At 35.9% G+C, this 16,279-nt stretch overlaps 1 protein-coding gene across 1 annotated transcript; it reads left to right on the forward strand.

Moving 5' to 3' along the window:
• The first annotated feature begins 12,268 nt into the window (after positions 1 to 12,268).
• LOC127977362 (extracellular calcium-sensing receptor-like) lies at positions 12,269 to 15,553 on the forward strand. The gene is made up of 6 exons (XM_052582235.1): positions 12,269 to 12,489; positions 12,579 to 12,870; positions 13,102 to 13,890; positions 13,963 to 14,190; positions 14,396 to 14,519; positions 14,658 to 15,553. The coding sequence occupies exons 1-6, from the start codon at positions 12,269 to 12,271 to the stop codon at positions 15,551 to 15,553; spliced, it is 2,550 nt and encodes an 849-aa protein (XP_052438195.1).
• The last annotated feature ends 726 nt before the right edge of the window (positions 15,554 to 16,279 follow it).

Below are 16,279 nucleotides of genomic sequence, written 5' to 3' on the forward strand. Positions count from 1 at the left end.
AGATAGAATGGCCGGCACTTAATAATCATAAACTCCACTAGGGCTGAGCAGTGTTTGCTGATCACAACAGTATCGCTGCACCACGCATCATTTATGTAAACACAAAGCCTGCCGCGACGAGAGCTCTGTCTGCGCGCTAGCACGTCAGCTGGTCGAGTTGAACAGCACCATCTAGAACGCTGTTGCTGAGCCATGTTTCCATGAACATAAAAACACAACAGTCTCTTACAGTCCTCTGAGTTGAGCGTAGTAATCAAATGTAGTCCAGTGTATTGCCCAACGAGCGTACGTTAGTCAGTACGTTGGTGGGGATAGATGGATTGTTTGGGTTAGCCGTTAGCCTAGCCCGGATACCTCCACGCTTACGCCTCTTCTGCTTCCTCTCACACCGCTTGTGGCCCCTCCCACATGGAAAAAAACCTATATAAACATGTTTCAATATAGGTTTTGATATAGGTTTTTAATATATGTGACATATATAAAATTGTCAGTTTTCCTATATCATATGTACATTTATGTACATATATGCACACATACATATATATATATATATATATATATATATATATATATATATATATATATATATATATATATATATATATGTACATATATATATATATATATATATATATACATATATATGTAGATAAATGCACACATATATGTACATATGCACACATATATTTACACATACATGTACACATACAGTATATATGTGCATATATATACCTATATAGGTACATATATGCACATATATGTACCTATATGTTCACCTATAATAGTAAAATTAAAATCCATAGCTGCTAGGCAACATAAATAAAAGTCCAAAATGAAGAAATGTACATTATTTATTTACTCAAGATCAATCAAATAGTACAAAACAAAAAATATAGTACAACAACAAAAATAAGACAAAAAACCTGCTAGGCAACATAAATAAAAGTCCAAAATATAGAAATGTATAATATGTATTTACAAGAACAATCAAATAGTACAAGAACAAACATAAGGCAAAAAACTGAACAGAAAAAAACATTATCTTTATTATTCTTTGAAGGTCTGTCATGGCGCACCTCATCATCCTCCTCCTCCCCCGCCTCCTCCTCCTCTTCCTTCCTGCACTATCCAATGACGTTTGATAGCGTGTCTGAGATTTTTATTTTTTCCTGTTTTTTTTTTTTTTCGGCGCACAATTTTTTTTTAAGCAGGTAGGCGTTTTCGTCCACATGGATCTGGCGTTTTGGAAGAGTGAAACCGATGTTTTAAAACTGGGTCCCAGAGTGGATATATTTCAAAACGCCGCCTTTAAATTTCGTCTCGACTGCGAATCCGTACATTTTCTGAAAATATGGCATCATCAGCCCACGTCTCGCCCCTAGTAAAACACCACTACATCACGTAACAGCAACAAAAACATGAACAAACACTGAACGCTAACATTAACACGGATTAATAAATGTATTATTCCATGTTCGTTTGTGTACAACGCACAGCAAATCCATGTCTTCTTCTCCGTTTTAAGTGTATCTCTGTGGCAGAATTACAGCCACAGAGATACATACTTAATTTTACTTAAGTACTGCACTCCAGTAAATGTACTCCATTACTGTCCGGCTCTGTATATCATGTTAATATATTGCCATAGTTAAATTCAATGACATGTCAATTACATGTGATACCAACATGTTCGCACATACATAAGTTCTTGCATAATTTTTTTCGTTAATTCTTAGTTTTTGCCTTGATAATAGAAAATATGAGCTAGGCATCATGTATTACAGTCAAAAATGGGATATGAGCTACAAAATGACCAGATCCTGCCATTACCTTTATAGAAGACATATTTGTATGTATAGGGCTTATATGTGGATATGAAGAAGCAATACAGGAGACCTATATTTCCTGTATATGCACATATATGCACCTCAATTTTGCCTATATGTGGCATATATACGCATATATGGAGTATATATATGCAGCATATATGCACATATATGCAGCATATATGCACATATATGCAGCATATATGCACATATATGCAGCATATATGCGCATATATGCAGCATCTATATTATCATATATGTGCATATATGCAGCATTATATGTGCATATACACTGCATATAGGTTTCATATATGTGTATATATCCACATATAGGTTCTTTCCATGTGGGCTCCGCTGTGGGCGAGATGCAGTAGTGGGGGTCGGTGATGGTGAAGGCCTCTGTAGCAGACCGAGATCCCGTAGCTGTTCCATGTGCGTGGAGTTTAACTGTAAAAATGCGGTTCTGCCGACATTGAGCAGAAACTCACGACTGTATACGCGCTTACTGACAGGTAGACGCGATGACGACGTACAACACTGTGACTCACAAGACATAAAACACGAAAACACTGTTCTGTCGGGACAGAGAGAAGCCACTGCGTGTGGATGCGCCGCCATCTTGGTAGAAAAAAAAATATTTTATTCACTAAAGACAAAAAAATCAGTCTGGCAGAATTTTCTGATCATATCTTCACCACAGAGGTAAAAATTAGCATTGTGAAGCTATATTTATATTTATGATAATCATTTATATTTAAAGGGGGTGAAATGCTATTTCATGCATACTGAGTTTTTTTACACTGTTAAAGAGTTAAACATGCTAAACATGGACAAAGTTAAAAAAATTAAGTTGTACGTTTGAAGGAGTATTTTTGTTCCAAAAATACTCCTTCCGGTTTGTCACAAGTTTCGGAAAGTTTTTTTTAGAGTATGGGTCTGTGTGACGTTAGATGGAGCGGAATTTCCTTATATGGGTCCTAAGGGCACTTCTCTCAGAAGAGCGCGCGCTCCTGTAGAGCAAAGCAATTCACTGATCAGAGAGAGAGCGAAATGTCACAAAAGAAGTGTGTTTTTGATTGCCAGGGCAAGACAACCCTGCACAGATTACCAAAAAAAAAAAAAAAACAGCATTAAAGGCGCAAGATGTAATTTTTCTGCTTTAAAAATAGCAGAAATCACTATATCTATGTTATATATATTTTTTAGTTGTGTACTTACATCATCCCGACAGTTTTCACGACTTTCAAATCCGGAGAAAATTATAGTTTAATTAGAAGACACGGCACGGTAACTTCCTGCGGAACTGCCAAATACAAAGGTGAACCGAAACAAAGACGAGACGAAGAAGAAAAAGTAGTAGCCTTGATCGAGACTATTATATTTTATATTTATATTGTTTATATTCATATTTAAACCTCAATCAATAACTAAGTTATGGATCATGATTATGCTTTGCCTGCGCTTTCTGTGAAGCGCAAACGTACGGGTGAAATAAATGACCTGAGAAGGTTTTGGGACAAGATAAGAAAAAAGACACGGGTAAATATTGGAGTTGCATTTCCAAGATAGAGAGAGCTTCGTGACAAGCTGAAACTACAGAGAGATGCCGAACTCGCTTGCATTCTCTGATAAACAGGTATGCATCCATTCAGCTAACTGTATCTATCCGTATATTTTGTGAAACGATGATGTCTTGTGTAAAACGCAGACAGACTAGCTCTCATGTAAATCTACATTTGTTCTATATCTAGCTGAATAAAGTAGCTTCAAATGCAGTTCTCTAACTTGTTCGATATCATAGTATAACGTAATTATAATTATTAACGAAAGGCGACCGTGTTTTTTAACATATATTACTACTAGCTAGATGGAATATTGATTTGATAGGGGTCTCATAATTCATATAGACGGTTTCATCGGGCGCACACGCCTGGACCTAAGTTAACTTCCGGTCTGTGTTGTGTATATCGGTCTGGCTGCAGTGCCTTCTACAAACGCAGTTAAAGGCAAGATGATGGGTAGACTGAAGTTGGGCTCAGGTGGTTGTGCTGCGGGGTGTGTTTCCCATACATTTATTTATTTTTGGAGACTCGCCACAATTTTAAAACTGGTCTTTTTTCAAAAAGGCTTCATTGAGTAACGTTAAGTACTGCACGTTTAATAATAATAATTCCTTACATTTATATGTTTAAATATCAAAGCGAGGCACAGGTGTTTTTATAATCGCTGTATTTCTGAAGGAAGGAATTTGCATGTTATATGCCTGATAGCAGCGTATGAGCGTACCAGCTCTGCTTCGTTTACAGCTGTTACTGGGGAAACCTCTATTTCTCGCGCTTTATGTCTATGCTTTAAAACATCTCCTGTTGGCAAATAATGAATTTGCATTTTCATTAAGTCCACATGATCCACGCAGCAAACATTTTGTTTTTTATCAAAAAATATCTACTCTAGAGGGACTTGGCTGTTGTTATTGATTCTATTTGGAAGTCTACTGGAAGTTAAGTTAGGTCCACAAAAGTGCTCATGCGCGGTAACGTTTGTTTATTTTGTTGCCGTTGAAACCGTCTCTCCGTTCGAAAAGACGTGATTGTCAAAATACTAAGTTAGAATGAGTGAGGAATGATAGGGAGCGACAGAGCGCATGTTCCAGTGAACAACAACTCCCATGAGCCTTACGCTCTTTCCCGACGTCATCAAAGTACGTCTTATGTTATTGTTTTGATTGAGTGACCCCTGGTGGACAAAAATTCCATATTGTACGTTTAAGGGACCAGTGGATGGAGTTTATTTTTACAGAGCATTAACGGAGTTGTGCAAGTGTTTTTGTTTGTTCCCTGCATTTCGAAGATGCTTGTTTTACAAACAAGGCCCAGTTTGAAGCCAGATTTGCATATCGTTTATTTCTTAAGGATAATGCAGTGTCAACGAAAAAGGGTCATGACCATGTGTTGGTACCACAGGCGGTGAGTAAAACTGCTTCAAATATCTCTGTGTTGTTAACTTAGCTATCGGCGCGTAAGCACATCAAGTAAACAACATGCGATGTTGTCATAAAACTGCACTTTCCACATGTACACCTTAAAAAAAAAAAAAAAACTACATAGGGTGGAACTTAGTCATTTTCCAAAACCGCTAAGCAAATATATACAGTTTCAATACATACCACATAGAGACGTCCTTCTGTAGTCGTTGCTGCCGCTGCTCTTGTTCAATTTCAGCCTCGGGATCTGATTCTGGATCATAAATATACGGCTGAATCTGACTGTTAGCCATGGTTTGTTTGGGATGATGGTTTTTCCCTCACGGTAATGTCACAGCTTCCACACGCTCTCAACGCAAAAGCTTGTGATTATTTAGCTCCGCCCACATGTCACGCCCCCAGCCGCTCTTGTTTTTCCGGGAATAAACGGTACAGACTATCTTTCTCTTATAAATATTATAAAACTAAAGACTTTTTGGAGTTATGAAGGATGCAGTACTACTCTATAAGTACGCAAGATTAACAGGATATTGAGTGAAAACGAGCATTTCACCCCCCCTTTCACTCCCCCCCCTTGTGTTTCAGGGCAGTTGGTGAAGACAGAGAGCTGTTGTGACGACAGTTCCTCCTTCCACACCAGACTCTGTGGTATATGGATGCCTGTCCACTAGCACAGGACATTTACAACATTTTGGTGCCAGGGAACCCTAGCAGAGAAGATTTTTCAAGGACACCCTCAGAATTACAAGATTTTAAGGCTTAAAATTATTGTGGGTTGGAGTATAATGAACATAATATGATTGTTTTTTTATTCATTTAGTTTTTTTAAATGATCCCCATTATTTTTAATAATACATTTGTTTAATAAAGCACAATATAGGGCTAAGTTGCACCAGGTCAGGAAAAAAAAACACAAGTTGCATTGGTGTATAAGCAACATTTTACTATTAATTTCAGAAATAATTTAAATACTGATAAATAAAACAAATGTAAAGAAACTTAAAAACTATAAACACTGTACATATTTTATTTTCCCTCACTTTCAAATCATCTATTCAAAACAGAACAAAAATAAAAATATTTAGGCCTATTGATAAAATAAACTAATTATAGTGCCATTAGTTACAAGCAGTATATCTTTTTTTAAAGAAACCAAAAAATAAAAATAAAAAAAATAATAATAATCCATCTCAGTTTCTGTGAACCTCATCCTGAAATGTAGAAAACACAGAGGTACAGACAATGCTACTGTGTACAGACAGACTTGAGAGAGTGAGAACTATATTTATAGAAACTTGTGCTGAATTATATATATATATATATATATATATATATATATATATATATATATATATATATATATATATATATATGGCACTATTGCTCGGTAAGTATGCTCAATGGCTCGCAACCCTTCCTCCCCATTGTAAGCATGAGCACATTACTGCACACCTTCTGGCTTTCGTCTTCTTTGTTTCAGATCACTAAGGCTTCCAAAATCTTAGCTGGTATGGACCTCACTGCTAGGAGACACCCATCTTCATAACCAGGCTACAGGATAGACGTACGTACGTACGTTTTCGTCCACTAGGGGTAAAGTTGAGTCTTATTTTGGCCACAACTTTCTCTGTGTTTGAGCTAATGGAATGATTTTTGGTGACAAATCTTATTTTGACCCATATTTTGGGAAAATGCTTTGATTTTTTTTAAAAACTCAACGGTACACTCTGGACAAATTCACTACCCTTTTGAGTTGTTCGTGGATGAAAACATCCACTAAATTAAACTGCTATAAAAATGTACCAGATAAATATTTTTTTCACATTTTTTTGCATAAATCTATTAATCAACCTCGGTCCTGATCAAAACTACCAAATGTTTGAAAAAAATCCAAGATTTTAACTTTTTAATTACCAAATTCATAAATGATGTCACTGATTTGGGAAAAAAAACACACAAAATTACATATTTTCAATATAAAAAGTGATTGTGGACTGGATATTTTTTTTACCTTTTATCACAGTCTTGGGCATGTCAAAGATTAGAAACAAAATTGGCTTTGATGCATTGTTAGTTTGTGTGCAGCATTAGATTAAATTTTTTTCTCCCTAATTAGTTGTTGGTGGCTGTTTTTGCCCCATTGACTTCCATTTTAACAACATTTTTTGATTGCAAAGCCATGACACCATATAATCATGCATTCTTGATTGTTTGTGGTTTTCCCTTTTGGGAAGAGGTAAAAAAAATATTTTTACAGTTGATCACTAGGTGGGACCATTAACCCTTTAGATAGGCCTGTGCAAAAAAAAGGCTTAGTTTCTGGCTTGTATATGGAGTTATATGGAGTATAACAGCAAATTATAGTGTTTGTGAGATTCTTGATTGCTGGTGGTTTTCCCTGTTGGGAAGAGGTAACATTTGTCATTTTTTACAGTTGATCACTAGGTGGGACCATTTACCCTTTAGATAGGCCTGTGCAAAAAAAGGCTTAGTTTCTGGCTTGTATATGGAGTTATATGGAGTATAATAGCAAATTAAAGTGTGTGTGTGTGTGTGTGTGTGTGTGTGAGAGAGAGAGAGAGAGAGAGAGAGAGAGAGGGTGTGAGAGAGACCTTTGTGCACTTACCTTGATGTACAGTACCGGAAAAAATTCAAATATGCACCTTATGCTCTCAGAACTACATGGAGTAAACAATAAAAAAAGAAGTGTGTTTATGCACATGCTGCCTTTTGATGGTGAAAAGTACAGATGGCCTATATGTGAAATGCTCGTCTTTTCTTGATGGTAAAGCCAGTTTAAAACCTTAAAATCCTGTAAAAAAATCTACTTTGCATTAAATTTATGAACAATGTATTATGAACCAAAATGCAATACCAACTTCAAATAAGCTACAGCTCGCTGGAGGGGTCACGCTACATAATCATTTCTAAAACTTTGGTACAAGTTGCTTGCTGCTCTTCTCACCTTTAAATGATCAGCACGATGCCATGCAAGTGTTTAAATCCATGTACTGTGCTTTTGTTTAGTCTATTCTCTTGTTAATTCTGACGTCACGTAGCAGCGCTTCCGTGTCCAAACGCAAATCAGTTACCACGAGAAAACAACAAAAGGTGCTAATATAAACTCACAATGTAATAGAATACTAGCGAAAAAGTTATAATCTTAACCTTTAACTCCATACCGAAGTATCAGATGCCAAAGTAGTAGCCGAAAAGTACCAGACAATGAAAATATAAATATAAAAAAATATACATAAAAATTATTTGTGTTTGGGACACTGTGAGCACGGAGACTGTAGTGTAGATCGTAAGTTTGAAAGCGTTTAGCTTAAATTATCAATATGAATAAACAATGCTCATAAACGGCTGCTGAGGTCATATTCTCAAGTGAAGCGAGTTGAGGCCTGAACCGGAAACAGCACTTCTTACGTCATCACTTAACAACCAAATACTTTCACCACCATTAAAAGGCAGCAGGTGCATAAATACACTTTTGTTTACTCCATGTAGTTCTGAGAGCTGAGGTGTACATTTTGATTTTCTGAAATACATCAAGGTAAGTGCGCAAAGGTCTCTCTCACACACTCTGTCTCTCTCTTTCTCAAACACACACAATATATACACAATATAATATGCTGTTATACTCCATATAGCTTCATATACAAGTCAGAAACTAAGCTTTTTTTGCACAGGCCTATCCAAAGGGTTAATGGTCCCACCTAGAGATCAACTGTAAAAATAACAAATGTTACCTCTTCCCAACAGGGAAAACCACCAACAATCAAGAATCTCACACACACACAAACACTATAATTTGCTGTTATACTCCATATAACTCCATATACAAGCCAGAAACTAAGCCCTTTTTTGCACAGGCCTATCTAAAGGGTTAATGGTCCCACGTAGTGATCAACTGTAAAAATATATTATTTTACCTCTTCCCAAAAGGGAAAACCACAAACAATCAAGAATGCATGATTATATGGTGTCATGGCTTTGCAATCAAAAAATGTTGTTATAATGGAAGTCAATGGGGCAAAAACAGCCACCAACAACTAATTAGGGAGAAAATGTTTTAATCTAATGCTGCACAAAGACTAAAAATGCATCAAAGCCAATGTTGCTACTAATCTTTGACATGCCCAAGACTGTTATAAAAAGTAAAAAAAAAATCGAGCCACAATTACTTTTATATTAAAAATAAGTCATTTTGTGTGTTTTTTCCCCCCAAACCAGTGACATCATTTATGAACTTGGCAATTAAAGAGTTAAATTCTTGGATTTTTTTTTAAACATTTGGTAGTTTTAATCAGGACTGAAGTTGATTAACAGATTTATGCAAAACAATTTGAAAAAAATATGAATCTGATAAATTTTTACAGCAGTTTAATTGAGTGGATGTTTTCATCCACGAACAACTCGAAAGGGTAGTGAATTTGAACAATACACAAGGGTTAATTTGTTCCCTATTGGTGTCTGTGAATTTATAGTGCGTCCTGTCTCCAGCTCTTTGTCTGCCGTTATAAGTCATTCTGTTCTCCTGATGTCTCCAGTCCTGTGATCCCCAGCATGCTGCTAATAAAATTATTTTAATTTATTTACTCCTTGTCTCCTCGCTCCTTCGTTCCTGTGTTCCTAATGTGTAAGTTGTGACAGTTCCTAGAACATTCACTATTTAAACTGAAGAGAGATGACATCACTGAATTCAATGATGAACAGCCTTTAACTATTATTTTGCTTATTTTTGCCTTTAACTATTATTTAACTATTTTTTACCTAATGAATGTTTTTTCAGTTGCTTTGATGCAATGTATTTTGTTTAACCTGATAACTGTCACTCACGTTTTTGAAGATAGACTTGAATGTGCATGATACAAACCTAAATTTTTATATTTCATGACTTAAAACATTTTGTAACATTGTGTAACATGATTTTGATGTGCCATTTACATGGTAATGCGATGTCTGATTTTAAAATGGGTTTTAAAGGATGAATTTTGAGATTTTATGTTTTCAAGTGATATATAACTTCTGATGATTTCTAAAATGTGATAGAGAAAAAGGCAACGAGGAAGTCTTTTTTTTTAAACAAAGGTCAAAACTCCTTTTGTAATGTAGATTTTTGAGGGTGCACTCTTGTCATAAATTGATCTATTACTTTTCCTACATAATTTTTAAAAAAAAATATTGGTATAATATATATTTGGGAGTCTTAGACCTTTCCAACGATATATAGTTTGTCAAGATTAGATTAAATTTGATTGTAATATAGTATAGTCAACAAAGGCGTCCCGTATACGGGACGGGGTGACATTTAATAGGTTAAAGCACTATATAAATAAAGGTGACTTGACTTGACTATTTGGTTCCCAAAATTAACCAAATGGGAACCTAATGGGAATGTTAGGGGAACATTCGGTGTTTGTTGGGTTACACATTCAAATTTGCAACATTTTCATTGGAAACATAGTTTTAAAGGGTTATAAAAAAAAACAGAAAATAAGCGTTAGGGAACATTCTGTTGTTTTATTAATTTTATTTTTAAATGTATTTTATGGTACTGAAAGCATGCACTGTACTGACAAGTTATTTTTAGGTTATTTAAAAATAAGCAAAAAAAAAAAAAAAAGCCTTTATGGGAACGTTATTTTATGGTTGCAAAAAAATAACCTTTAGGAGATGTTCTGTATGAGATATTTTTAGGTTATAAAAAAAAAAAAAAAAAAAAAAAAAAACTCCCTGCAACATTATAGGAACCTTATTTTATGTTTTTATTGTATGTAAAAAAAAAAAATATATATATATATATATATATGGGAACTTTCTGAATAAATATTTTTTAGGTTATTTTAAAAATAACCTCCCTGCAACTGTCAGGACATACCCAGGAGACAAAGGTAGGTGAATTCAAAACAGTGATTTATTGAGTGATATATGTACAAGTGTGGGGAATGTGTGTCCTCAAGTGATCGTTGAATCTCCAGTGAAGATAATAGGCACTCTGAGTGTCACATGGATAGTATCCAGGCAGGTAAGTTCGCTAGGTACTTGTAACGTCAAAGCCACAGTCACAGATCGTTCACTAACGTTGTCTTTCTTCTTAGTTGCTGAAGCCAGTAACTACTCAGGAGAATCACAGAAGATTTTATCGACCATTGAATCACAGGTAAAGAGCTGGTGATCAGCGGTCCTGAGGGCAGAAGAACAAATACACAGATTAATGTAAAACCAAAAGGTGAGTATACGTTACATCTGGCAAGTAGAGCTTCATGAGACGAGAGAGAGAAGAGACTGTTCCTGTTGGAGGCTTGATGGGGATCTGTGGTGCGGGTGAGTGCTCTTATACTTTCGGTGATTGGATTATGTAATTTGTGGCAAGTGTGGCTGGTTAATACTCAGGTGACTGGGATCATTGTTGATTGGCAGGGACTGGAACTGCCTGATCCCAGACAGCAACGTTCTAAGAACGGTATTTTATTTATGCAAAAATAACCTAAAAATAACCATAAGGGATCCTTCTCTAGAAGTTATTTTTAGGTTATTTTAAAAACAACCTCCCTGCAACTTTATGGGAACATTATTTTTTGTTTGGAAAAGCAAAAAATATATAATAATACAAAATAATAAAAATACAATAAAAATAAAAATAACCTAAAATAACCATTAGGGAACTTTTTAGAGAAGGTTATTTAAAACTAACCACCATGCAAACTAAACAAACGGGAACCAAAAACTATTGTCAGAGGATCATTCTGTATTTGGTGGGTGCCAGTATCGAACAAGGAATTCAGATTAATGAATCACAACTTTATAGTGCTTAGTTGAATGTGATAGTTCACTTTTAACTAATCAATAACTTTTTTTTATACCTCCCTAAGAACTACTGTATAGAGGTTCATAATTAATATAAATAATTCCATAATGTATAATTAATTTTAAAATGAAGCTCATGGTAACCCACTAGTAAGGACTGAAGTGTTACCAAATTCTATAGAAGGAATTACTAATTATTTAAATCAGTATTCTAGTGAAGATCATGATAATTTTCTAGTAATGAGTGAAATAGTTGCAAACTTTTGAGGTTTTTGTAAGGTTCCGGAAAGTAATTAATTTTGCTAGATGTTGTAACATTTAAATCATTACTTGTGGGTTACTGAGATATTCACTTTAAAATATAAATCCCAATAATTAGTACTTTCCTCGGAAGGATGTATTAATTAATTAATTATTAACCTGTTTACTTTGGGTCTTATGAGTTATTCAGGAACAGTACTAATTAGGGATTGGTGGAACTGTATTCTGAAGTGTTACCCGCTAAATATGTCTTCTTCTATAATAAATATGAGTCCAATGAGCAAAATAGAGTTAAGAACTTAATATGTCCCAAAGGGCATTTGAAGGTATGATAAAAGGCAGCACTGTTTTGCCTCAGAGGATCCAACCTCACATGCATACTGGCATGGCAAGGAGGACTGTGTTACTGCAGCTATTACTGTTCATTGTACATGGCAGCTTTGTGCCAGTTTCAGCGCAAGTCTGCAGTCTGCTTGGTCAGCCTGCTCAACCTCTACTTTCTGCAGAAAGAGACATTAACATTGGAGCGATTTTCTCAATCCACAGAAATGCCCTGCTAAAGATGCATAATTACATTTCTAAACCAGAGCCAATAACATGTCTCAGGTCAATACAATGTTACAAAAAATTGAAATTCCTAAATATAACTCTCTGATTATGTATTACAACTGATGGTGTTTTTTTTTTTTTCACAGCTTAAGCCTTCGGGAATTTAAATTTGCTCAGACACTAATTTTTGCCATTGAGGAGATTAATAACAGCACACAGTTGTTACCTGGTATTTATTTGGGCTATAAGATATATGACTCATGTCGCTCTATCGCTCAAACAATCATCTCAGGCATTGCTTTGATGAATGGTTATGAAGCCACTTTGACTGATATGTCCTGTTCTAGACCACCAGCTGTTCATGCCATTGTTGGAGAGTCAACATCCTCACCCACCATTGGCTTGGCTTCTGTAGTTGGTCCATTCAGCTTACCTGTTGTAAGAACTTATCTGCTGTTTGTTAGTTTAATCATAGTATGAATGACCACTGGAACATATGCTTAAAATATATTCTTCAATTCAAATGTTGAAGAATACACTGAATTGCATAGATTGTAGCAGAATGCTTATATAGTGGAAGAAGAACTGAAATGTAGTCGGAAAAAGTCAGACTACAAAAATAAATAAATGTGTGGTAAACACATTACATACTGCTTCTTTATATTGCAGATCAGTCATTTTGCCACATGTGCATGCCTGAGTAACAGAAAAAGGTATCCATCCTTTTACAGAACAATATCCAGTGATTATTACCAAAGCAGAGCGCTGGCTCAGCTTGTCAAGCACTTTGGCTGGACCTGGGTTGGCACAATAAGGAGTCGCAATGACTATGGTAATAATGGAATTTTAGCATTTGAGGAGGCTGCAAAAGAAGAGGGCGTTTGTATTGAATACTCAGAGGCCATATTAAGCAATGATCCACAAGAACAGTTTCTGAAGACACTAGAGGTGATAAAAAAGGGCACCACCAGGGTTGTGGTGGCTTTTATAGCACTAGGTGATTTTTTCCCCCTCCTGAAAGTAATTTCACAGCACAACATCACAGGGCTGCAGTGGGTTGGCAGTGAATCCTGGATTACTTCTCGAACTCTTGCAGAAACAAAGGAATACAGTTTTCTTTCTGGAGCTATTGGTTTTGCTATAGCAAATGCCAAAATTGTGGGCTTGCATGAGTTCCTAGTCAATGTGCACCCTGAACAAGATAAAAAAAATGAACTTTTCAAAGAATTCTGGGAAACAGCCTTTCAGTGCTCTTTCAAGAACATTGGCAGTGGTGGCTGTACTGGCTCAGAGAGACTTGCTGAGCTGCAAAATGAATATACTGACGTATCAGAGCTACGAATAGTAAATAAGGTATATACTGCAGTGTATGCTGTTGCATATACATTACATAATGTATTAAAAGACATCACATCCTCAGCCAACAGCAGCAAAGGAGTATGGCCTACACCACAAATGGTAAGTGACGGACACTTAGTTCATATTGAAGCTAATTAAAATACGAATAATGTTCCTGATGTTTCCTCTTAGGTGTTGAAGTATATGAGGGATGTGAGATTCACTGTTAAAACAGGTGAAGAAATCTTCTTTGATGAAAGTGGTGATCCAGTGGCAAGATATGACCTTGTTAACTGGCAGCCTGCTGAGGATGGAAGTTTGCAGTTTGAACATGTAGGCCTTTATGACAGCTCCGTTACTTCAGAACAACGTCTTCAGGTCAATCTGGAACACATACTATGGACAGAGGAAAGTGGACAGGTACATAAGTATATTATATGAGAAGTTATTAAGGGCATGTAAAATAACTGCTTGAATCATGAAATGGACAATAACTGAATAACAGTCAGTTAAATATGACAACATGTGTATAAAAGCAATAGAATTAAAGTGAGAAATCAATAATTTTACTAATTTAAACCAGTATTACTGTGTGGTTTTATTTGACATGTATTTTTTATCATAGCTGCCTGTGTCCGTGTGCAGTAAGAGCTGCCCCTCCGGCACTAGGAAGGCAGTGCAAAAAGGACGACCTGTCTGCTGTTATGACTGTATCCCTTGTGCAGATGGAGAAATCAGTAATGGCACAGGTAAATAGTATATTAACTCTCATGAAATTATGTGAGCGTGAAGTGTAATAATCTTTGTCACATGGCTTTATAATGCATGCCCCATTCACTAATGTTTCCTTTTATATTGAAAAAAAAAATTATAATAATTTTTCACAGATTCTAGTGACTGCTTTCCTTGTGATTTGGAGTACTGGTCGAATGAGAGCAAAGACAGATGTGTATTAAAATTGGTTGAATTCCTGTCATACTCAGAAATCATGGGAATTGTGCTTTGTATTTTCTCATTAATGGGGGTGTTATTAACAGCAATGGTATCTTTTCTGTTTTATCTTCATAAAGAAACATCTATTGTCAGAGCCAACAACTCAGAGCTGAGCTTCCTGTTGCTCTTCTCGCTCTCACTGTGTTTTCTCTGTTCACTTACTTTCATTGGTCGGCCCACTGAGTGGTCCTGTATGTTGCGTCACACCACGTTTGGGATCACTTTTGTCCTCTGTATCTCCTGTGTTCTCGGGAAAACAATAGTTGTTTTAATGGCCTTCAAAGCTACACTTCCAGGAAGTAATGTCATGAAATGGTTTGGGCCTCTTCAGCAAAGACTCAGTGTTGTTTCCTTAACAATAATACAAGTGATTATCTGTGTGCTTTGGTTGTCAATATCCCCCCCTTTCCCATACATGAATTTAAGCTATTATAGAGAAAAGATCATCCTTGAATGTAACTTAGGGTCAGCTCTTGGTTTCTGGGCTGTTTTGGGTTATACTGGTCTGCTATCCACCTTATGTTTTCTTTTAGCTTTTCTTGCTCGGAAGCTCCCTGATAACTTCAATGAAGCCAAGTTCATCACATTCAGTATGCTCATATTCTGTGCTGTCTGGCTCACATTTATCCCAGCTTATGTCAGTTCTCCTGGAAAATTTACTGTCGCTGTGCAGATATTTGCAATTTTAGCTTCAAGTTTTGGTTTACTATTATGCATATTTGCTCCAAAATGTTACATAATTTTGTTAAAACCAGAGAAAAACACAAAGAAACAAATAATGAGGAAATAGTCATCTACAGCTCTTTAAGCTCTGTGATAAACATGTACTTAAAAAAGATACATTCCTTTGTATTCTGAGAAATCAACTTGGGAAAACAACAGAAAATATCTTGAAATCTTTCATATGTAAAAAATAAAAACAATACCTGCAAAATCACCAGTGTTATGCTTTTGCATACTAAGACTGGCTTTCATTAAAATTTTTTAAAAGGTTCAACATGGCTGTTTAACTGGCAAAAAAAAAAAAAAAAAAAAAAACATTAAGCTTCTCTGAACTGATGGATTCCCTTGTGATGAGTACTGGTAGCTACAGAATGGTTGCACTATACTGTCTAGGCTTTCTGACTCAGGCTTTCTTAATAACATATTTCCTATTTGGCCTAAGTGTTGTCGTGGCAAAATTTAAATCAACTCTCATCAGCATGAGAAACAGACTCATTCCCGGGTATTATTAAAAAGAAAGCTTTTATTCCTTGCAAAGAAGGTCAGACAGAGTCTGTCCCAAGTTGCATCACTGACTGACCTCCCTTTGAATCTGGGGTCCATTGCTGTGGTCTCATGCAGGAAGGCTTGAATGTCATCATTCTGATATCACTGTGAGAGGTTTTCCCATACCTTCTCTTTGATTGATGCCACAAACAAGGTAAAGAGTAAAATGCTCTTCCAGTTTTTGAAGGATGGGTAAGATCTGTCCACATGTGGCATTTTTTTCACATGACACACACAATGTGGATGT

The sequence above is a fragment of the Carassius gibelio genome, chromosome B18 (genome assembly GCF_023724105.1).
Source record: "Carassius gibelio isolate Cgi1373 ecotype wild population from Czech Republic chromosome B18, carGib1.2-hapl.c, whole genome shotgun sequence".
Classification (NCBI taxonomy): Eukaryota; Metazoa; Chordata; class Actinopteri; order Cypriniformes; family Cyprinidae; genus Carassius; species Carassius gibelio.